This window comes from Magnolia sinica, chromosome 18, assembly GCF_029962835.1.
Source record: "Magnolia sinica isolate HGM2019 chromosome 18, MsV1, whole genome shotgun sequence".
NCBI classification, from domain to species: Eukaryota; Viridiplantae; Streptophyta; class Magnoliopsida; order Magnoliales; family Magnoliaceae; genus Magnolia; species Magnolia sinica.
In genome coordinates, this window is record NC_080590.1 from 17,655,057 (window position 1) to 17,680,135 (window position 25,079).

The 25,079-nt window shown below is 41.1% G+C and overlaps 1 protein-coding gene across 1 annotated transcript; it reads right to left on the reverse strand.

Moving 5' to 3' along the window:
• Positions 1 to 24,020: 24,020 nt before the first annotated feature.
• Positions 24,021 to 25,079, reverse strand: LOC131233488 (ethylene-responsive transcription factor ERF027-like). Its single transcript, XM_058230208.1, has one exon. The coding sequence runs from the start codon at positions 25,022 to 25,024 to the stop codon at positions 24,269 to 24,271; it is 756 nt and encodes a 251-aa protein (XP_058086191.1). The 5' UTR covers positions 25,025 to 25,079; the 3' UTR covers positions 24,021 to 24,268.

Consider the following 25,079-nt stretch of genomic DNA (forward strand, 5'->3'; position numbering starts at 1 on the left):
TTTGCTCTGCATACTCTCTTCAAGTCATCTTCTTTATCCTTCTCACCTCTATGTGGGCAAATCAATCAAGGAAAACCTTAGCTCATAGCCTTTCCCCTCTTCGTATTCGATATGGAACAAGCAACACTCTTAACTAAGAAACAAAACTAGAAAGGTTTTTTAATGTTTTTTAATGAAGTTGCCCAACTTCAATGGTGGGCATCCCCTCTATACTGTTCTCTATGGTGTGGCTCACTTGAGTTTTTGATCGATCTAAAGTTTATAAGGGCATTCTAACATAAGCTGGTGCAAGTGAATGTCACGGCCACGTCAAGGTGGGCTTCACAGAGCTTCTTGTTGGACGGGCTCTGTTGTTGAAAATCTGCATCCATGTAGATTGTAGGCAACGAAATTGAGTTTCGACGTCAATGGGACATCTGGTCTGATCAAGTTGCAGCGCATGGCAATATCAAAACTAGAGTTCTGTTTGATCTTGTGTTGTTCAAGCCTTCCAACTTGGGAGCTGATCCATTGCGTCACGAGGCAGCAGGCCTGGCTTACGTACACGAGATCAGACCCTTTATTGATCAGTAGGTCTAGGGAATGTACCATGCACGTACAGTCACACGCATTCTACATTATACACAGACTGGAATCCTCTTAAAACACCACATAGAACACTCAAGCTACGTAGGGCTGTACATGTAAAATCCACTCCTTCCATCGTGCCCCTCTGAGCCGCTAATCCTTGAGGACAAAACTCAGCTAGATCCACTACTCAGCTGGGCTACATCACAGGGAACACTGGGAATGAAATCCTAACCATACATTTGTATGTGGGGGCCACCAAGTTGTTTATCTTCCATCAAAACTGTTCATCAGGTGTGATACACCAGGATAAAGGCAGCAGATTTTTATTATAAAAAAAAAAAAAAAATCAGTTTCATCCAAAACCCAGGCCGGCCACCGCACGTGTGCACTTAAAGGTGCTAGTAGCAATTTTTCATTGTTCCCATTGGTGTGGCCTGTATGAGTTTTTTATTGGGCTGACTTTTATTTTTAGGTAAACATATATAATGCTTTTCATCCAATGGATGGAGTGGATTTTACAGATACAACATGGTTAGCCCCACAAAGCTTGGTGTTCTACGCACCGAATACACGGTTTTCAGTTTTTTGTGAGTGGGGATGTTGTTTCAATAATGCAGATTGTTGGTCTGGACCATGCCTTGGAAATATCTTACAATGGAAGGTGTGAACTGACAATGGGTGTACTAACAAGCTAACAGGAAAATAAAATAAAATAAAATAAAAAAACATTGTCATTTTCATTTGAACATGGTTCTGTTTTTAACTGTTTATTTTCAGGCCACAAATGAAAATGTACAATCCTACTAAGGATATTAATGGGATATGGTCCATCCACGAAGCAAGGCAACAAACGGGTAGTTTAGAGTCCAGAACCATGGGTCCCACTTGTCAAAATGGGCCGGGCTCCCTGCAAAGACTCGAGTTGAGGTCCTTGAGGATCTTTTAATTCAGAAAAGAGAGAAGACTCGGGCTGAGGATCTTTTAATTAAGGAAAGATAGAAGGGACATCAACAGGCATGATGAGCATCAGTTCAGTCCCACCTGATAATTCCTGGCCCAAGCCCAAGTTTGGGCCACGATGCAATTTCTACTTAGTAATAACATTTCTTTACCCAAGTCCCAGTTAGGTGCAATTTCCACCAAACAGAAGCAATGACATTCTACTGTAATGTACCAGCCAGGGCCAATTCCAATTTTGGCCCTTTACTCAATTTCTCCCATTTGGCCCATTTCACAATTTCTAGTAGTATTTGAATAGTGGGAAAAGAAATATATATATATATATATATATATATATATATATATATATATATATATATATATATATATATTAGTAACTTTTCACTTCTTTTTTTTTTATAGCAAAGAAAATAATGAATTCTACCGAGTAAACATGATAATCAATGTCTCAGGCACAAGATACGAAGTAGGTTTTTTCTTTTTTCTTTTTTTTTTCTCGCGAGTAGTTTTGTTTCAGGGATGGGCCCGTTCGTTTTTCTGTTTACCCCAGTAAATGTAGATAAATGAAAGTAAATAAGTAATCAGTATTTGCAAGCCTCACATGATGTTGACAGACACATGTTCAGAGATACTCTGATGTTAAAACCGAGGAATAGCTGTAAAATTCGTGGGCATGTAAGATCCATGCAGTTCATCTATTTTAAGAATTCAATTTAGGCATCAACTAAAAAACGAGGCAGATCCAAAGCACCAGGGGACTACAATATAAGGAGCAAGTGGAATTGTGGGCCTATTATTGAAAACTGATCGGGGGCCACCAGTTTTGGATCAGGCTGATATTTGTGTGTTTCCTTTATTTATGTTTGTGTAATCTTATGGACAAATTGCATGACAGATAATGTACATCTGTCATGACTCGTGAGCCGCATTTCAAATTCCATCGCATTATCCTCTTGTTTTTTATGGTATTGTCCACTTGAGAAGTTAATTTGCTTCATTTTTAATTTTTAATTTTATTTCTTGTACCACCAATTTTGGGTCTGGCCGATATTTGCGTGTTCCCTTTATATATATATATGCTTGTGTCAGCTTATGGATAGATTGCATCCATATGGGCCATGAGCCACATTTCATATTCCAAAGGTGAATGTCATTACCCTCTTGTTTCCTGTGGTGTGGTTCAATTGAGAAGTTAAACTGCCTCTTCATCTTTTTCTTTCTCTTGCCCTAAAATAACATGGTAAAATGGATGAACGGCCTCAATCAGGTACATGTATCATAGTGAGCCTCACAAATTTAAAAAGGATGCAATCACTTATGTTGATTACATGCTTGTATCACGATTTTAAAGGCATATTTAAAAAATAAAATAAATAAAAAATGTTTTTCTCTTTTTCTAATGCTAGGTAAAAGTTATAATTACTTATTTAATTTTCATTTACCTTTCAAAAGAAAATTCAAATGGGCATACGGCATTCATGTTTTATTATAGCTCTTGAAATCCGTGGAAATCTATAATGACATGCTCATTATATTATTTATTTTCTTTTGTTTTCCCAACGTGGAAACAACCCTGAGTACCATGCGTATACCTAACAGACTACTTTCAAGCCAGTCCAGGCAAACGAACCTGGTGAACCCACAACCTGCCCCGATTTCCAATCATGCATGAACACTTAAACCGTAGCCAACAGGAATTAGAATCTAGGAGCAAATTGGGTTCATGACAGGCTAAGGGCCCAATGGTCTAGCCCAACTGGTTCACACCCATGTGGGTCAGGCTAGCCCTCAAGCTACCACAATTTGAACCTGGATCTTTCTAGGCTTACGGTCAAAAAATCCAACATGCCATGTGAAGACATGTTCCAGTGTTGTAGCATGCATGTTGTTTCCCCTTTATGTAGCAGGCATTTATTTTATGTGCAAACCACCGCAATTAAATGTACCTCTCGAGTACCTTTTTTGAACGGAATTTGTATATATTTTGAAACCAAACGACCCTATAATAGAAATAGTTTATTCTAATAATCTTCTTCGATCATTCCTTTTACTGTAAATAAAAAATAAAAAAATAAAAAAATAAAAAAATTCATTAGTGATCTTTTTTGGAAAGGAAAGGAGCAAGCATTATGACAATGATAAGATGCTTTATTTACAAATAATGTTATTAGAAGATATCAGATTCCAATCTTAAAAGCCGCCGGTTTGGTCTTTTTGGCGGTCCAACTAGTTGACCATGAAAATACTTTTTTCATAGCAATGATATTTCCTTCCAAAATCACTTAAATTTAAGGGTGGCAATAGGCCGGTAGCCCACCCGACACGGCTTTCAGCTAGAGTTGGACCCACTAGCTTGGCCTTTGGGCTGCTATTGCCCAATAAATTTTTGGTTGTCTTGGGCTCATATCATTTTAGCCTGACCTGACCAAACCCATACCAACTCAAAACTTTTTATATTCTACAAATATGCCACTTAATCCTTAGGCAACCATCTCCCTTGAATGCAGACGTTGGTTTCATTCCTTTAAAATGTCTTCTTTTTTTTTAACATTAGTCGTCCACTTGATAAACGAATAGAGTAGAAAAATTCAATGTGAAAATAGGGATTTTATCAATTTTCAAGTTGGCTAAGCCTAAGTTTTTTTGGGTTGAGCTAGGACCTGCTATGCTAGGCCATGCTGGGTTTGGGCCAGGCTTGGGCCTTAGGTCTTAAGTCTTTGTCAAGGCCAAGGTGTAGCCTACCCTAGCCCAAACCCAGCCTATTGGAACCTACATTAGGAATTTCTTTTGTAAAAGGACTTTCACAACTTGATTGCACTGTAATATAGTGAAAACACTGCATTTTATCATTTTCTCATATAAATGTTGCTGATGGGTGTGGAAATGTTGCTACAAGGATCTTACCCTAGTTTATGGTAAGGTTGAGCTCTGTAGCCCTACGCCACCATGATGTGTGTCCCACATCTGAATCGTGCATCCCGTGAGTCCAGCCGCATCAGGCCTATGACTACAGACAAAAGGGTAAAAAGACCCATTTGACGCTTGCCTATTTTTCTAAAAATATTTTGAAAATAAGAAGGGCAAATGAGTCTTTTCAATCCATCCATGGTCATATGTCTATTTAGAAAAATATATATAGTGAAGGTCTTCCGTGGAAAATTAGTGAATTTAGAAAGTTTTGATTGGTAAAAAACACATAATTTAAATTATTTTTTATTTTATTTTATTTTTTAAAATAAAGCCCCAAAAGGATGGGGAGTATATTTCATAAAAACGAACCTTTACAAAACATTTAGGTCAAGGCCTAGCAAGCAAGCCCAAACCAAGACCTATCGTAAAAGGGGGAAATACACACATGGGACTGTATACTAGGATTGGGCGGAAAAACGATGGGTCTCGCGAATAACGCCAAGACCCATCTTATCTAGAAGAATCGAGCCTCTAATTGCCGGGGGAGCTCAGACACATGATGGGCTAGGAAGAAAAGCTGAAGCACGAACCCCAATCGAGTCATCCCATCTGTCGGGTGTTCACACCCCAAGTATAGGGTTGTGATGTAGTAATAAACTCGGTAAGACCGAGGTTGAATCCACAGGGACTGAAACCTGTACGTAATCTGAAAATAACTCGAACTAGAACTAGACTAAGATGAAATCTAAATCAAGTGAGTATGAGGGAATAATGGTGAAATATTAATCTAAAACTTGTAAATTTAAAGGTGGAAAACTAAGGTACCAAGGATCCACTTATAGCAATTGGGAAGCTACATATCAATGATTCAAGGACACAATTGGAATTAAAGTCTTATCCTATCCAGTTGGTAAGAAGAGATTTATCAGATCTCTGAACTTCCCATGAGTCTAATCATCAATAGATAAGAATGGTGAAGATTTGGAAGTAATTCCGTCACCTAACCATGCCCAGGAGACTATGGCAAACAACAGCAATTTACCAATCTCACAGCCAATCTTGAAAGAATTGTGAAAGTTAGGAAGGGTTTCATCACCCAACCATGCCCATGAGACGATGGTGAACAACATAGTTCTCAAGTTCACAATCTCAATACATGAAAAGAGGATATCTCAAGCTACCGCAAATCTATTGTAATTTGAGTCACAACAAATTATTAAAACTAAAAACATTCTTTATAATCAAACTAGAATCCATGAGAGTTCAATAAATATAAATCAAAACAAATCTAACACCCCAATCACACTACAAGTTTCACCTCTTAGCTCTAGCTAAGAGGTTTAGCCACATGCTAAAATCTCATTAAAAAAATAAATAAATAAAATAAAATAAAATAAAGAAGGAACCAATGGAAGAAGAAAAAGGAAGATGTGCTCCACACCACGTCCAAGCCTCCACGGCTACCCCCAGATCTGATGCCTCTTTCTTTCTCTCATCTTCTTTAATAGACAAGAGACGTCGATGGCCAGAGTCGGACGAACCGACTTCCTTACGCAGAGCAATTCGCAGCGGAACCTGATTCGCAACCGCCTGTTTCGGCGCAAGAAAACGCAAAAGCGCATAACTGGTGTTGGAAAAATCCAATCCGTCCATTGGATGTCTCTCATCGTTCTGATCTGGTATGGCCTGTTATGGATCAGATTCGTGGGGCCTGTACGATTTTCCTTGGTGCCGTAACGCTCAACTGGTTGGAAGTTGTACTCACTGCTCCTTGACAAGAATTTCATCTAGTTCCTGCTCAGCAGGACCGTGAGAATCTTCTGGACGGTCTGGATCAAGCTGATGGGTCAATGGTGGCCCACAAGTTCGTCCGCGGTCCGATTGCGAAACAGAGCCATCACAATACGTCTTCTGTCGTGGTTGTTGAGGCCATGATCGATACAGATGGAGAAATCCATTCCGTCCATTAGACTCCTTGTGAAAAAATATTCAGTAATGGACTATTTTTGCTCAATATTAGATATGGTCCACGGAATTTTTCATTGCACCGTCCGTTCTCCATTTGGATAAGATAATCACATGTTCGTTTGCATGTTGGCAAAAAGACACCCAAGAACTGGTCTTGACCATCCTACAGATCGAATTTACGGATCTGATCTTTCAATTGAATGATGGGTGAACCACACAACTCAAAACCGGCCAGTGTGCCTCGGGACGTTGTTGCGTCTCTGCGATTTCAAAGAAACCGTTGGTCAGCAAGTGCTGACCGACTTTGGATGTACTGGTGCGTTACGGGAGTTCACCGTACTGTGCACATGCACGGCAACAGGAGGGGTCCACTAAGATGTTTAAGAGAAATCCAATCCGTTCATCCTCTCCTTCATCCAATTTAAGCGGTTGATACGAATATTAACGCATATCCGGACATCCAGTGGGCCCCAAATCAGTATTTAAAGGTCTGATCTATCCGTTGGGCCATTTTCACAATGATCCAATGGCTGAAATTTTACTTGTACAGTTAATTTGTGTTTCTTAGGCCATTTATGGAGTTTCGAGCCAAAAAAATGGTGGAAACCCTGTGATCTTGCATTCTTGACGACTTTCGGGCCACTTGAGCTTTAGTTTCTCGATTTTCTTGAATATCGGTCGAATAAAATCATTGATCTTGGTCCCCTGGGGTCTGTCCCTTGCCTTGGCGTCATCAGAGCATTAATTTCATGCTTTTAGCACCATGTTTCGATCCAAGCTCCTAAACACACCTTACATCACAAACACGATTATTTCAGGCCGTTAAACAGTACGATGTTCGTAAATCCAGGCAATAATTGAGGTTTGGTATGCAATATTTGACCCTTAACATTTAGCCGTCACCTTCCCTGAGCACATGACCAAATTTGAATGACCCAGAGGACCTTATCCTATCAATTCTCTTCAACCAGGAATTCCGGCACCCACTGGGATAAGACGAGACGTTGAGAAGAGCGACCACAGTCTTTGAATCAAATTCGACCTTCACCTACAAGATGCCAAACTCCAAGCAGAGAGCAAGACCATTGTAGATAGCCCTGAGTTCTACTCTTGTGTTGGAACCTGGGCCATAGCCCACTGAGAAAGCGAAGCAAAGCTCCCCGTCATGACGTCTGCAAACGTCATGACGGGGAGCTTGTTAATACACACCCATGGCAGACTAAGTGGAGATACCTCGTTTCAACACTTGAGGTCTTGGTATCGATCCCTAGCGGGGGTGGCTAACATGGAGTGTGTGTGCTGACATGGGTGTGTACTAACAAGCTAACCCAAAAAAAACAAAAAAAACAAAAAAATAAAATTTAAAATTTAAAAAAAAAAATGACATCTACAAATGTCGCCTCCCCCTGACATCCTGGGGTTCCCCAAGTTAGAGTCATCGACATTAAGTTTCGCCCACCCCCTACATGACCTAATCCATTTAACAACGTAAAAGGAGGGAGGAGTAGTGGGAGGGGCGATGATGCCCAGCCTCCCAATCCACCGCTGGAGGATACGAAAGCCTTTCGCGCTCTTCGACTCCAGTGAAATCATGTAAGAAAGCCTCCACTTCACCCTGGCAATCACCGATGAGGCAATAGGGGGAGCCCCATCGAACCTGGCCGAATTCCTAGCCAACCAGATCTCCCATAACACAAGACAGGGAGTTAGGCCCCGCAAAAGAGGAACACGACTCGAAGGCTAGTTCGGCCACCACCAATTCGAGAGGCAGCCCTCAATGGACGCTAAGGAAGGAAACGCCAAGCTAAAAGCGGAAGAGAAGAATACCCAAACGGCGAAGGCTAGACTCCAACTCATGAATAAATGAAATAGAGATACAGAGGCGGGATAAGATCCTTGAGCGCTTGGACAACATGAACATTTCGATGCCAGCTGAACCCTTTTTTTATGGTCACGTCGATCGAGATAGCGTTATTCAGAAGCCTCCACACAAAAACTGAGATCTTAGGTGGCAGTTGGGCATGCCAGACCCACTTGGCCCAACCAAAACAAAGCGACCTATCACGAATGATGGTCCAGGCAACCTAATTTTAAATTATGATATTGTTGCATGTAGCATGCATTAGCTCAATTTGAACAGACTAAATTGTGGAAGTGGAACACACTGGAACTAAGTCACGGTTCCAAAATCAGATCTGTAGGGTAGCCCCAATGACAATTGTTTGTGGAAATAGGACCATTGGATTTTTTTCATTTCTAAATTTCTAATAAATGTCCACAAATCCTATTATTCAAATAACCAAATAAACATAATTATCAATTCATAATGGGACCCATAAATTCACCACTTAAATCCTAATTACTTATATTCTACATATGCAATTTCTGCAAGAGCATTAAGATTTTTCTCAACATAGAGAGAGAGAGAGACTGGCAATAGATGGTGAGCAAAGTTGTGAGCTAAATGGGGAGGGAGAAATAGCTTGGGGCTACACTCAAAAAGAGAAAGAGACATAGGGCGGAGAGAAGTTTCAAGTTACACTGGTAGACTTTGTGTAACCTATCAAATTATTATTGATACATTTGTATATTTATTCATTAGATTACATTGAGATTTTTTGTATTTGAATTTTTATATATGAATGTGATGTATGCACTAAGATATTTAGATTAGCCATCGTAAGGAGATGTGGCTAACATTCGTTAATTAAAGGCTAGGTTCACTTCTCGCACAATGTAGACTAATGTACAAGGTATGCATAACAATAATGATGTTTATTAAAATGCATGTACATATGAGATATGCCTCTATCCTAGTTCATGAGATGATCAAGCTAAGATCTTATATGAATTAATACGACCGATTTCATACCCTGTTAGATTATGTAACCCTATTTATTTCAACAGAGATGAATTATATGTTGATCGAATGAATCTCATGTGATGACCTTTTAGATGACTAATGCTTGATCATATACCATTTGTGAATTGAACCACCAGTTGTCAAACCAATTACTTACAAGCAATGTATAGATTCCAATCCAGTCACTGTACAATTGTATACTAGTCTCATGCGTGACTCATGTGTCCTTATCCATTATGCTGCTGTTCACTCCCCAAGTATAGGGTTGTGATGTAGTAATAAACTCGGTAAGACCGAGGTCGAATCCACAGGGACTGAAACTTGTACGTTTCCTGAAACTAGGTAGAAATCGAACTAGCCTAAGATGCAATCAAAATCAAATGTAAATTGATGAATAATGGTGAGAGATTAATGTAAAACTTAAGGAATTCAGAGGAAGGAAACTAGGGATTCAGAGGATCCACTTGTAGCGATCAGGGAGATCTTATGCCTGCTTCAAAAATCATGGAATTAAAACTGAACTTACTTGATCTGGTTTTCAAGAGATGGAAGGTATATGAATTAGAATGGATTCCATCATCTAACCATGCCCAGGAGACAAAGCAAACAACAAAATTAAACTAATTACCAACCAATCAACAGTGCATGAAAGTTAGCTCTGGTGGACTCTACAGCCCAGTGGCAGATTGGAGCAGGCAACTAATCCCCGGCAACGGCGCCAAAAACTTGTTCACTCCCCAAGTATAGGGTTGTGATGTAGTAATAAACTCGGTAAGACCGAGGTCGAATCCACAGGGACTGAAACTTGTACGTTTCCTGAAACTAGGTAGAAATAGAACTAGACTAAGATGTGATCTAAACCAAATAGAATTTAGGAAATAATTGTGGAATAATTATCTAAAACTTTAAGTAATTCAGAGGAAAGAAACTAGGGATTCAGAGGATCCACTTGTAGAGATCAGGGAGATCTTATGCCTGCATCAAGGATTATGGAATTCAAACTGAACTTACTTGATCTGGTTTTCAAGAGATGAAAGGTATATGAATTAGAATGGATTCCATCACCAAACCATGCCCAGGAGACGATGGCGAACAACAGGACTTCCTGACGTCATAATCACAATAAGGAAAAAGAAAGGGTACTGTCATCCTACCATACCCATGGGACAATGATGAACAACAGGGCTTCCTGACTTCATAAATATAAAAAGAGGAAAGAAATATTCAAAGCCATTGCAAACCCATTGTAATTTCAGTCACAACAGACCATTAAAGACTAATAAAAATATTCCTTATAATAATCAACTAAATCAAATTAAGTTCAGAAATTTAATCTACTTGCATGGAATAGACTCTCCCATCTCGCTACAGGCTTCACCTCTTAGCCCTAGCTAAGAGGTTTAGCCACGCATGACTGGGCTAAATTCCAATTAATAAAAAGGAAAAGAAAAGAATAAGAAGGAAAAAGAGAAAACCCACTCCACGTTCAGCTTCTCTTCAACCGTCTAAAACGAGAACTCCTCCGCTGCCTCCAACTCTCTGCCTAAAACCCAAAAAAACTGATCACCCTGCCAACGGACCAGCAGCAGCAGCAAAACTCCCTGTTTCACGTTTCTTCCTTCCTTCCTCCGTTTGATCCTGATTCGTCCAAACCGTAGCTCCTTTTGCTCTCTCTCTTTTCTTCCTTTTTAAAGATGGAAAGCCCCCATTCAGTAGCTCTGTGGAGTCCCAAAGGGAATAGGTTGCGGAACTCTTACGCAGCTGCAACATACGCTGCATCTTTAGCAGGAAAGACAACGTAACAGATCGTGTTTGGAGAGGCTTTTTGTCTCCAAGTGCAGGATCGGAGCCATTCAGGCTCCTTGGCTCTGGTCAGTCCGGATCTGGGCTGATTTTGGATGGTCCGGATCGTCGGACCGATCCTCTCTGTTGATACAAAACAGGCCGCAGCGTTCGGGTTTCGGCCGCGCGGTGAACAGGGCCTGCGGACGGATCGCCGCTGGACTCTCGGTGGGGCCCATTATTGACGTCGAAGGAGGAATCCATGCCGTCCATCAATTTCCCCTCGAAAATCCGGTCGGACGTGGTCCGTTGTGGATCGAATCCGACGTGCCCCACAGAGTTCTTCATACTACCGTCCGTCCTGCGTTTAACGGCTGGAAAACCGATCTCCGGTGTCTTTTGACATTCCTCCACCTAGGTGTGGGTCACGCCTTCCCTCTAGACTTGGTGGACGGTTCAGATTGGACCGTCGAATCAAGATGGTGGCCCACTTCACCCAATCGCAAGCCGGACAGCGTATGTTGTTGCGTACGTGAAGAGTTCGAGTTTGAGTCGGTCAGCACCTGCTGACCGACTTTAAGTGCACGGGTGCACGGCTGGTGCACCTGATATTATGCACATTCATCACAGGCGGGGCCCCACAGAGATGTTCTTGAGAAATCCGCTCCGTCCATCAGCTTTTTCACCTCATATAATGGGTTGAGAAGAATTTGAAGCATATCCAGATCTCAAGTGGGCCCAAAATCAACTGTTTATGGGCTGATCTGACAGTTGTGCCACTTCCGGAGGGATCTGAGAGTTGAAATCCGTCATGTACGGTTAATTTGTGGTCTTCAGGCCATATATGGAGTTTCGAACTGATCGGATGGTGGAAACCCTGTGATCTTGCATTCTGGCTGACTTCCAGGCCGTTTGAGCTTTGGTTTCTCGATTTTTTCAGGTCCCTGATGTGTAATCTTGTTGATCTTGGATCTCTGAAGTCCGTCCCATGCTTTGGTGTCATTAGAGCATTAAATTCATGCTTTAAGCACCCTTTTCGGCCCAGGCTCGTACATACACTCTGCATTACAAACACGATTAATCAGGCCATTTAAGCGGTATCATGCGTGTAAATCTATGCAACAACTGGGTCTGATATGCAATATTTGACCCTCAACAATAAACATCAAAAAGAACATAGAAACATGCTCAAAGCCATCGCAGACCTATTGTAATTTTAGTCACAACAGACCATTAAAAACTGAAAACATTCCCTCACAATCAACCCAATACCAAATCCATTCAGTTTAAACTAGAATTAAAGGCATAAAATTCTTTCCATCACGCTACAAGCTTCACCCCTTAGCCCTAGCTAAGGGGTTTAGCCACACATGAATGGGCTAAAATAAACAAATAAACAAAAGAAAAGGAAGAAAATCAATAAAAGGAAAAGAAAAAGGAAACAAAAGAATTTCCCTGTTTTCTCCTTCAATCATCCAAGCCTGCTCCTGAGATCACGTGCATCCTCCCCAGCCATTGGAAAACTCCAAGCCGTGCTCACGTCCTCAACCTTCTCTTTCTCCTCCCTCCCTCCAGCTTCCTGACGGCTTCTTTCTTTTATAGGCTGCCAGGGGCGGTGGAGAAACTGAACTTAGCAGGTCTTTGCGCCAACCCTGTTTCACCTAGCCCGATTGGATGAACTTGGCAGATGCTACGGCATCAATCGCACCAACAACTTAAGTCTAATCTACCTCATCCATCAATTGAACGTTTGGGCGGTTCCAGATCATCATCTGATGGTCCTGGCCCACAAATCTACGTATGGTGTGACTCAGCAGACGTCCCACTGCGTCCGAGATTCTTGCGTCACCAAAACGACAATCAGTAAGAGATTTTGCAGAGCACGCTTCAGTGAAGAGCTTTCCTCATTTTTTTGGTAAGCATTGACAACCAGATCTCCCTCTGTCTTAATTTGGAAGGTCTGGATTGAGGGAAATTTCCGAACGTGGATCACAATATCAACAAAAGTCAGACGGTGTCTGGAATTTTGCTGATTGCGGCGGGATTTTGAAACCGAGTTAGATCTGCTTTCAGTATCTCTTTAGGAGTTGTACCCACACCTATGTGATCAGCTTCATCCTGTGAACACCTTGGACGGTTCGGATCAGCTTCCTGGTTGCTGATTTGATCGCTGATCATGCCGGAATATCCGGTTTTCTCGGTCGTGCGCAGAACAGGGCCTTTGCACATGACTGCGTATGGTTGTTTGATTGGAGGGGCCCATGATCAGCGTCGATGGGGAGATCTAGTCCGTTCATTAGCTTCCTCTCGAAAAATCGGTCGGACATGGCCTATTTTGGATCAATTTCTTGGTGGCTCATGGATGAAATCAGCTGTGGAAGTTGTAGGGCAGTCCGTTTGTGACCGTTGAAATCAGCACGTGTGCTTGCATGAATGCACAAGGTCAGCATGGATTTAACCATGTCGAGCCTCTCTGCATGATGGACCGGTCGGATCGTTTGCATGGGCCATGATGAAGGCCCACTAATGATCAAACGACGCCCCTGTTTCACGCCTGAGAAAATGGTAGTTGCAGTTTTTAAATGCATTAGCCGTGCACATCTGGTGCACATGTGCATGGTGTACACACAACTCAGGTGGGGTCCAAAGTGATAGTTATGGGGAATCTGTTCCGTCCATCCATTTTGTCATATAATTTAAGGTGTTGAGACCGAAGATGAGGTATATCCAGAGATCAGGTGGGCCCCAGATCAGTAAATTGTGGGCTGATCTGTCCGTTGGGTCACTTCCACAGCGATCCAATGGATGATTTTTGATGCGTACAGTTAATTCATAATCATCAGGCCTCATATAAAGTTTGGAGCCAATCAGATGGTGGGAACCCCATGATCCTGCATTATGGATGTCTTTCAGGCCTGTTTGAAGTGAGTGACCGAAATTTCTCTGATCTCTAACGTGTAAATCCTCGATCATGGTCCCATGGGGCCCCGTCCAATGCCTTGGTGATGCCTGAGCTTTAAATCCATGCTTTTAGCATCCTTTCCAGTCCATGCTCGTAAATATACTCTGCATCACAAATACGATTAAATCAGGTCATTAGTCGGCATCATGCTTGTAAATCCAGGAAATAATTGGGGTCTAATATGCAATATTTGACCCTCAACACAACCCCCAACCAGCATTTTGCTAGTCCCGAGCAAGGTATGCGAAAAATAAGTTTAGAATTACAGAACAATTTCTATAAACTCGAGTGATTTTTGCAGAATAATCCAGATATGAGAATTCTCAGATTCATGAATGTTGGGTATTACTTTCTCCTAGACTCAGGCGCATGATAAACTTCATAATCAAGTTCAAAGTATTAATCCCACAATCAGAGAATTCTAAACATTGAGTTTCATGGGTGTATCATGTAATCTCGGCTTATCATTAAGGTTCACTTCTTAATTTCATGATATTATCGATAAATACAAGATAATTCATAATAACTAAAACTTTCCTCACGGATCATCTTTTCATTAATCGACCTTTGATATATTTTTTTCATTAAAATACCGCCAAGGGGAGGAATCAAATCTCCACCTATAGGGAGCAAACCTATGATGAAGACCATTGCCCACCCCTTTCCGCCGGCTACTTTGGGAAATTGAACCTTCACTTATAGGGAGCAAACCTATGGTGAAGATTATTCACCCAATCCTTTCAATTTTCTCAGGCCGGTTCCTTTCATGCTTAGTGAGTACCAAGTAAATCCTTCAATATCAAACTGAAACCTTAATGTGAAAGCGAGATGTGACATGTGAGATCATAACTCAATCAATGTGTACAACTTCTAATTTTGGATTAACAATTCAAACTTAATTATGCAATCCAATAGATACTGAATCCAAGCATCTTAAATTTCCAACATCATGTATCTTGAAATTTCAAGTGCCCTAGATGGCTGTCAAAATCCCTTCGAATTCACAAGAAAGTCCAGAAAAATTAAAAATTTTCACAATTTTCACAATTTTTTTCACAGGGACTGAAACTTATACGTTTCCTGAAACTAGGTAGAAATCGAACTAGCCTAAGATGCAATCAAAATCAAATGTAAATTGATGAATAATGGTGAGAGATTAATGTAAAACTTAAGGAATTCAGAGGAAGGAAACTAGGGATTCAGAGGATCTACTTGTAGCGATCAAGGAGATCTTATGCCTGCTTCAAAAATCATGGAATTAAAACTGAACTTACTTGATCTGGTTTTCAAGAGATGGAAGGTATATGAATTAGAATGGATTCCATCATCTAACCATGCCCAGGAGACAAAGCAAACAACAGAATTAAACTAATTACCAACCAATCAACAGTGCATGAAAGTTATGAAGGGTACCATCATCCAACCATGCCCAGGAGACGATGGTGAACAACAGGGCTTCCTGACGTCATAAACATCAAAAAGAACATAGAAATATGCTCAAAGCCATCGCAGACCTATTATAATTTTAGTCACAACAGACCATTAAAAACTGAAAACATTCCCTCACAATCAACCCAATACCAAATCCATTCAGTTTAAACTAGAATTAAGGCATAAAATTCTTCCCATCACGCTACAAGCTTCACCCCTTAGCCCTAGCTAAGGGGTTTAGCCACACATGAATGGGCTAAAATAAACAAATAAACAAAAGAAAAGGAAGAAAATCAATAAAAGAAAAAGAAAAAGGAAACAAAAGAATTTCCCTATTTTCTCCTTCAATCATCCAAGCTTGCTCCTGAGATCACGTGCATCCTCCCTAACCATTGAAAAACTCCAAGCCGTGCTCACGTCCTCAGCCTTCTCTGCTCCTGTCCCAAGCCTTTTTTCCTTTCCAGCCACCGCCCGCCTCTCTCTCTTTCTCCTCCCTCCCTCCAGCTTCCTGACAGCTTCTTTCTTTTATAGGCTGCCAGGGGCGGTGGAGAAACTGAACTTAGCAGGTCTTTGCGCCAGCCCTGTTTCACCTAGCCGGATTGGATGAACTTGGCAGATGCTACGGCATCAATCGCACCAACAACTTAAGTCTAATCTACCTCATCCATCAACTGAACGTTTGGGCGGTTCCAGATCATCATCTGATGGTCCTGGCCCACAGATCTACGTATGGTGTAACTCAGCAGACGTCCCACTGCGTCCGAGATTCCTGCGCGTCACCAAAACGGCAATCGGTAAGAGATTTTGCGGAGCACGCTTCAATGAAGAGCTTTCCTCATTTTTTTGGTAAGCATTGACAACCAGATCTCCCTCTGTCTTAATTTGGAAGGTCTGGATTGAGGGAAATTTCCGAACGTGGATCACAATATCAACAAAAGTCAGACAGTGTCTGGAATTTTGCTAATTGCGGCGGGATTTTAAAACCGAGTTAGATCTGCTTTCAGTATCTCTTTAGGAGTTGTACCCACACCTATGTGATCAGCTTCATCCTGTGAACACCTTGGACGGTTCGGATCAGCTTCCTGGTTGCTGATTTAATCGCTGATCACGCCGGAATATCCGGTTTTCTCGGTCGTGCGCAGAACAGGGCCTTTGCACGTGACTGCGTAGGGCTGTTTGATTGGAGGGGCCCATGATCAGTGTCGATGGGGAGATCTAGTCCGTTCATTAGCTTCCTCTCGAAAAATCGGTCGGACATGGCCTATTTTGGATCAGTTTCTTAGTGGCCCATGGATGAAATCAGCTGTGGAAGTTGTAGGGCAGTCCGTTTGTGACCGTTGAAATCAGCACGTGTGCTTGCATGAATGCACAAGGTCAGCATGGATTTAACCATGTCGAGCCTCTCTGCATGATGGACCGGTCGGATCGTTTGCATGGGCCATGATGAAGGCCCACTAATGATCAAATGGCGCCCCTGTTTCACGCCTGAGAAAACGGTAGTTGCAGTTTTTAAATGCATTAGCCATGCACATCTGGTGCACATGTGCATGGTGTACACACAACTCAGGTGGGGTCTAAAGTGATAGTTATGGGGAATCTGTTCCATCCATCCATTCTGTCATATAATTTAAGGTATTGAGACCGAAGATGAGGTATATCCAGAGATCAGGTGGGCCCCAGATCAGTAAATTGTGGGCTGATCTGTCCGTTGGGTCACTTCCACAGCGACCCAATGGATGATTTTTGATGCGTACGGTTAATTCATGATCATCAGGCCTCATATAAAGTTTGGAGCCAATCAGATGGTGGGAACCCCATGATCCTGCATTATGGATGTCTTTCAGGCCTGTTTGAAGTGAGTGACCGGAATTTCTCTGATCTCTAACGTGTAAATCCTCGATCATGGTCCCATGGGGCCCCGTCCAATGCCTTGGTGATGCCTGAGCTTTAAATTCATGCTTTTAGCATCCTTTCCAGTCCATGCTCGTAAATATACTCTGCATCACAAATACGATTAAATCAGGTCATTAGTCGGCATCATGCTTGTAAATCCAGGAAATAATTGGGGTCTAATATGCAATATTTGACCCTCAACAGCTACATGGTAAGGTTATGATAGATATTATTTAGTATACAGTCTCTAGGGAATGCACACAGTTTCGGCAAAATTAGAAGCATACTAGGAAGCAATCAAATTAAGATCAGATAACATAAAAAGAAGAGATGAAGATTGTAGGTGATCACAGAATGGTAATGATGCGCAAGAGACTTATTTAAGACGTTGAATCAAATGGACAATCAAATTTTTTTGTGAACTGATTTTTAAAAAATTATTTATATATTATTTATTATATTAATAATTTCAATGAATTTTGATCAACCAAGTTTCCAAAGATAAAATTTATTTGAATCTCAAAAGTAAATAATCTTGCATCACGATAAGAGCAGTGGGATTTGTGCACATGCATATATGGAATTAAACATACCCTGTTGAGTGTGATCAAACTAATGATATAGGATAAGTCATTGGAGATGGATTATTATAATCTTAGAGGTCTCACATCGGATTTGCCTGATTCAAGGTGTAGATTAAGTTTTCTAGTTAAGAGGAAGTGTGATAATTCAATGCACTTCATTGCAACCATAACATAAGAAATATTGAAGTTATTCTCTAATTAAATTTTATGTAAAAGGGAGGTTTATAAATATAAATGTAAGATTTTGGTTTGAAATGTCTTTCTCTGTAATTCGCTTAAGGTCTAGTCATTTAAAAAAAAAAAAAAAAACATTCCTTCTTAGGAAACTAATGTAGAGCAGGTCACAAACACTTTCATAGCAAATATGGACCAAAGAAGGCCCAACCGGAAGTGAAAATTATGTAGACCTTTAGAACCTTAAATCAGCCGTATCTTGCAAATTGGGATGAGTTTTTCAATATATTATTTTTGATTTTGGGGTAGGAGAACCTATTTAAGCCAACTAACCCCGCTGTGTTGGGTTGCCTATACTAGGTTTGCGAGATTCCATCAGATCAACGGTCAAAAGTCCCATTTATTTTCGTTTTTACTATAAATACTAAATTTTAGTTGAGTATAACTTTTAATCCTTTGAGTTGTAGAAGTCGTGCCTAAAATCAAAAGGGCTTAGAAATGTTAGGAGAATAACATGGTTGGACCAAATTGGACACTTAATATTTTTGGCCGAAAACCATGAAATCTAGTAAGAATAAAGGCTGTCTATAAATGGTAAGTTTACTATTTATAGTAAGTTACGTTTTTAGGGTGTTTGAGTTGGAGTCCAAGTCTAAAACTCTATCCTAGGTTTGAGCTCATTATTTAAACGATTGTAATTTCATTTTTTATCATTAATCAAATTATTTCGAATTTATTAGGAATTATTCATATATACTTTTATCCCCTGTGGAATTATCGAGGAAGCTCTATGAGGAGTCCAAAGAGCTTGTGGATTCAAAGTAGTTATTCCTTGATGAAGACAGTGATCAACTTCATCATGTCCCTCCCTGCGCCTGAAAAGTTAATAGCATGTATAGTGCTTTCCTCCCTTTTTTATTGAAAATCAACATTCGGGCTTTCTTCTATCTCACTGCATGCTTCCATACAGTGAGGAAAACGATCATGATTACGTGTTGGAAATGGAAATTTTAAAATCGATGTGTTCTTCGGTACTTTTGCTTACATATATACGTAAGAGAAAATGAATTGATCTCACTGCATGACTCAACACTACTTTTCAGCACGGAGGTCATGGGTTTAAATACTCATTTGGTGTGTGTGTATGGGTGTGTAAAAGTTTAAAAGAGAGAGACTAAGAGAGAGGGATATACACATGGGAAGGAAAAGGATACTGATTACTCGCACAAAATCGACACCATTCACATGGAGCATGTAAAGTCAAAGCCGTCCATTGATAAGCACACACTTCTAACATTTCCTAAATACCCCTAATCTATATTAGAAGTCCTTTATAATGGCCCTATTAACTCTCAATGTTGCTACTCAGTGTTATATAAGGTAGAGGTGATTTTTTATAAAGTTATGAAATTTCTAGCCATCCGTGGTTTAAGCAGGGCCCACAGCATCTTTGGGGATATATATATATAGATATTCCACCAATGTTCTATATTATTATTGACCAAATTTGAAGGGCTAAAATCAACGCAAGAATATTTCAATTCTTATATGTTTTTTAATGAAATGGTTGGGTCCCAAACACCCCTACCCTCTCTACTTTAGCCATTGATAAATAACAAAATACAAGTGTCAACCACGTGGTGAGTGGATGTAACTGATTTTTTCACAAGGTAGTTCCAGTGATCAGGCCACCCTAATAGACATGTACATGTTGGATGTCCCACTCACCTTTCATATATGTGCGACATCCAATCCATCCAGTAGGTTAGCCCGATCATGAGGATCATCATGTGAAAAAATCAGCCATGCCCTCTCATCGAGTGGACCTTATTCGCATTTCGCGCGCTTTCTATTGATGGTTGGACAATGTTTTTTAATGGTGTGGCCTACCTGAGAGAGAGAGAGAGAGAGAGAGAGAGAGAGAGAGCATTGGGACAATCTTGTCTTGCGGCGGTCTAAACATTGTCCCCTCTCATAGAAAAGAAGTTTTGACCACAGCTTCTATTTGAAATCCAAAGCAATCTATCTCTACTTTATACCTTTTTTCCCAAATAGCCGACTCTGGACTAAGAACGCGTTTAAACTTCTACTTTTACACTCATCATTCACATACAAATCTTATAATAGAAAGCTTTCATGTGTAAACTCACTTTTCGAACTTACCTGCCGACAGACTCTCCATGCGTACAATCAATAGAATTGGGGAAGGAAATAAATAAAAATCAAAGTAACATATTCAAACTTTAAATACTAACCGCCCATTCTCTGCCCTTTTCTCCTTGGCGTGGATTGCTGGTATATTTGTTTCTTATCCATCTATTTGCAATAGCTTTTGGAAGGTCCACTCATCATGAGAGCCACAAGCTTCAATGATCTAGTTCACCAAGTCATGGGCGCACATGTACAAATTCCATATACAATATGAACTTTTGGTATTGTCATTAACAAAGAACTCAAGACTTCAAGGCTTTTATACAGATAACCTGCAGAGAAATAATTACACTGTGATAGTGGTCGCATCGACTCCATCAGGACACTCGGACAGTATTCAATCGATCCTGACCGTCCGTTAGATTTAACATACATTTCATGGGCTGCCAGGCAAAATCACTCTCACCAGATGGTTTGGTCGGTTATGATAAATGGTCCAGTTCTCTTAGAACACTATAAGTTAAGGTCTCCTGGTTGAACTGGGAGACTTGGACAGCGCAATTGCTGTACCTGGAAATTCCTTCGTTCTATCTCCGGGCTTCTATTCACAAATCACGCCAATCACACCTCTATGACCATCTGATCAACAGCCTATAAAATGGGTGGTCAAGATTATTTGAACCAGGGATTTCATTGCCTTGAAAGTAGAACGTGGATTTTCTTTCTCGCTAATCGACATCCAAAAAAGTTAGGGTCAGGAAATATCAACTCCATAGAAATGTTAAAGTGGTATGGATCCCTTGATTATTAGTTTTGACTTGGAGGGCCAAGGTTTTAACGGCGGCATGTTTTGCCTCCATTGGCCGACATGTAGAAACGATTCCATCGGATTTACCTTGCACTGACCAAAGTAAGGAATTTACATATGAACAGATGGCTTTTGCATGTATACACGTACAGCTGCAGATACATTTCTTGCACCGTACTGTAAACGGCTTTGACCACTGGGTTTTGATAGGATAGGGTGCTCCGTATCATAGACAGGTTACAATCCGTGTAGTAGCTATGATGTGGGGTGCACCGTATCCTATCAAAGCCCAGAGCGGTCAAAGCAGCTTACAATATGTTACAAGATAAGAGTTAGAGAATCTTGGGATCTTGGTTGGATTGAGGGTAATGTTCTAAGATAACATATATAAACCTTTGATTCAGTAACAACCATGGCTGACGGTGGCTGCTTTAAAAAATTTTAATGGCTCATTCGCCAGTGTAGCTTGAAATCCCATGGAATTGGGTGGATATTAGTTCATACAGAATCGGGTGGATTTGAAATCATAGCTTTGTGATAGGTCAAAGGACCGATTTTAAGAGAATTAGTTCTCTCCAATCCCAATCCCTCGAACTCTTTGCCACCAAAAGACCAAAAAAAAGGGTAAATCTCCACAAAACACTCAAGGGACTATTTGATTTTTCAATTTCTTATGAAATGCAAAGTGAATGAGTCATCATTATCATTTCTAAGTATTTATTTAAATAGAAATTATTTAGATTTTGTTCCTAATTGAAGCTGGGACTTCTAGATAGCATGCTCTTTAAGTTTTGGGGTTAAAAAATGAGAATGATTTGATGTTTTGAAACTGCGGCTCAACAGCTTCTTGTTTTTGGATCCGGTGGGATGAAATAATATTTTAATTTGAAATCTGGTGGTCTGGATTGAGGTTAAAAAAAAAAAAAAAAAATTATGGCTTGTATATCGAGAATCAAAAACATTGGTAAAATAAGTGGGTAAAGTAAATTGTAATCGTTACATTTTCATGTTACCATGATTTTCGGGTGAAACAATCAATGTAACAAAATTATCATTATAATCAAATGTAAGTGATGTCACCACATAATTTAAATAGTAAATAATTATTACCTACTTACAAACATTTACTGGTGTAATTAGAAAACCAAACAGGCCCTTAATTCCGTGCTACCAAATGAACCCTAAGAAATCTTTATGATTTGGCAATCCTACAGTTAACTCATGAACTGGCGATCAAAGAGAGTCCATGTGGCATGTCTAAAAGAAAAGAGTTGAACCATCGAAGAGAGAAATCTTCCTATCTTAGAGATTTTTTTGCTATCCCCCATCTACGATGGGGCCCATCAAATAAATAACTCAATAATTGAGACACACCCCAAACCCAACAACACTAGTCGCATCCTTTAACTGCAGGTCGACAAGGGCAGCAACAGTTAGTTCAACCTATCTTGCCAATCAAGACTCCTGGATGTGTCTCTTCATTAGGGCTCATATTTTAAGATGGTATGATGATTTGAACCATCCATGTTCTTGTTACTACCGTAAATAAGCTACGATCTCATAAACATGTTTTCACTATTATCCTTTACGTTGAATTTTTCAATTGAGTGATCAGATGCCATTAAATGTTTATTTTTCAATGCTTCGAATTCATCTCAAACATTTATCATTTGGCTTATTTCTTATGGCAGCCCTTATAGCAAAGAACTGAGAACATGAAAGGTTCAGCTCATTGGACCATCTCGCGCGGGATATGGCCCCAATGAGACCACATGTCAAGATCCTCATTCTCAAGAGACTGATTCTTCATTGCAAACTTAACATTCTTAAGTAGTTTTCCACTTAGGGCCTGTTTGGGGTCACGGAAGTGGGAATATGGATTTGCTTGAAGTCTGTTATTTTATAATCAAGCCACAAATTCATACATTTTAAAAGACACAATGCTTCATAATTAGAAAGAAACAACTATTGGAGTTATTTGGCAAATTCATTGTGAGGATTTGTTGAACCACAGGCAATGGATTCTTAAATTCATTTATTCGTTAACTCCATCAAAGCAAATCCCTAATCCCAAATAGGCCCTCAGAGGAGGAGAAAAACTTTGATACTTTGATATAGAGTGGTAGAGTATGATGAAAGAAGCAGAAACAATGAGAAATTACTAGGAAATTGCGAACGTGGCTCAAGTTCAATTCCTCAGATTACAATTCCCAGCTTTAGATGCATCATGCGCCAAAAGTTGAGATATTTGAATATTTGCTCGTGGGCATTTATTCAATGATCAAAAATGAAAATTATCAAACAGTCCTATTTCTTTTTTTTTAAATGACGCGAGGGTATCCCGACCTGATTTCGAAGCAAAATTATTTCCCGCGAATGCGTGTAATCACTCATTCGCAAACCACATGAATTGGGTAATCCAAGGAAGAAAAATAAAACTGGCATATGTGGAGAGCACACCTACTACGGTTGCCGTTGTCGCAAACCTCATGCGGGTAAACAGCCCTATTTCATCCGGATTTAGGACTGCTCCTAAGCAAGAATGACAGTTTCTGTGTGCCTCTGAATCAAGCGTCATACTCTGGCATTGTATCAAATCTCTCCCTCTACACTGGGCAGAGGGAGAGTACTACCCATGCCTGACTTTTGACAGGTGAAGGCATGTAACCGGTCTCTTCCGGTTACAACTCAAGGTGCAATCCCACGGTGGAATTGGAAACCTACCCCATCCCGTGGCTGTCTTAACGGCGCCGTATCCGATCAAAAGTCAAAACCCGAATGCATACAGCTGAAAGTGAACCCTTTCAAAGCAATGTTTCAAAGCTCACATTCCACTCCACAAATCAATGGTCAGTATCATCCGCCCACTGAAAATAGTGCACAAAGGATCATCCTCCCACTGAAAATTGTGTGTGTGTCTATATATATATATATATATATATAAAATGGTCAGGGTATTAGACGTGCGCACAAACTCAAAACAATAAATAGAAATAGAATCAAGACTAACGAGTAACGTGCATATCTCGTATATACTGAAATTCAGTGTAATGTCATGCCAATAGTCAGCGATCAAAATCGAAGCATCTCCAACCTTCGTATCTGAAATCTCGTTCTAATTTCTGACCGTCGATCACGTTTTTCAATTGACTGCTTCGTTAATTCATTTCCATTTCAAGTTTTGTATGTGTTTGTGTTGTGGGGCCGACCATTTAACGGTAGCTCCATAGGCTTTCGACGTCAGAATTTCCCGGCGAGTCATCAGATGATGGCGAATCCATCCTCGGCGGGCTGACGAGCATGCCCTCCGCCATGTCCACCAGTAGATTAGGCATGTCGAACAGGGCCTCCTCGTCCAGGAATTCTCCCCCGGGAGCCGGCTGGCTGGGCGCCGCTCCCTCATCTCCCGCCGGCCGCCGGAGAACCGGCTTGTCGTCAGTTTCCGGCTTCGGGAGCATCGAAGCGGCGGCGGAGGCCGCCGCTACGCGGATGTCGGACGGCGAGACGGAGGTCGGGGAAGGATGGGAGCGAGCGGAGTCCGGGAAGTTGAGAACGGCGTCAGCGCCTTTGAGGGCAAGCGCTGCCACGTCATAAGCCGTGGCCGCCATCTCGGGCGTTGGATATGTGCCGAGCCATATGCGTGTGGTCTTACGCGGCTCCCGGATTTCAGACACCCATTTCCCGCTCCGGCAACGGATGCCCCGATAGACGGGGTGTTTCCCATCTCCGACGGTGGGTGTCAGGATCGGCGGCGGGAGCGGTGGTGGTTTCTTGCGCGACGGGCCTTCGTCTTCGCACGTGGAAGGTAGTTGGTCTCCCTGGCGCACGTAAGAGGGTGGGTCGTCGGCTCTTGGCACGTGAGAAGATGGGCGTGTAACGTCCGTTGAAGCTGGGTCTACTTGGCGCAGATGACTGGTTGGGACCGTTGGTAGTTGGTCTCCTTGCTGCACGCGAGGTGGGTCTGCCATGTGACGAAGACAGACGAGAGAGAGAGAGAGAGAGAGAGAGAGAGAGAGAGAGCGA

Bases quoted from the DNA above. Each gene is read 5' to 3' on its own strand.
- LOC131233488 (XM_058230208.1), bottom strand. From the start codon at position 25,024: ATGGCAGACCCACCTCGCGTGCAGCAAGGAGACCAACTACCAACGGTC.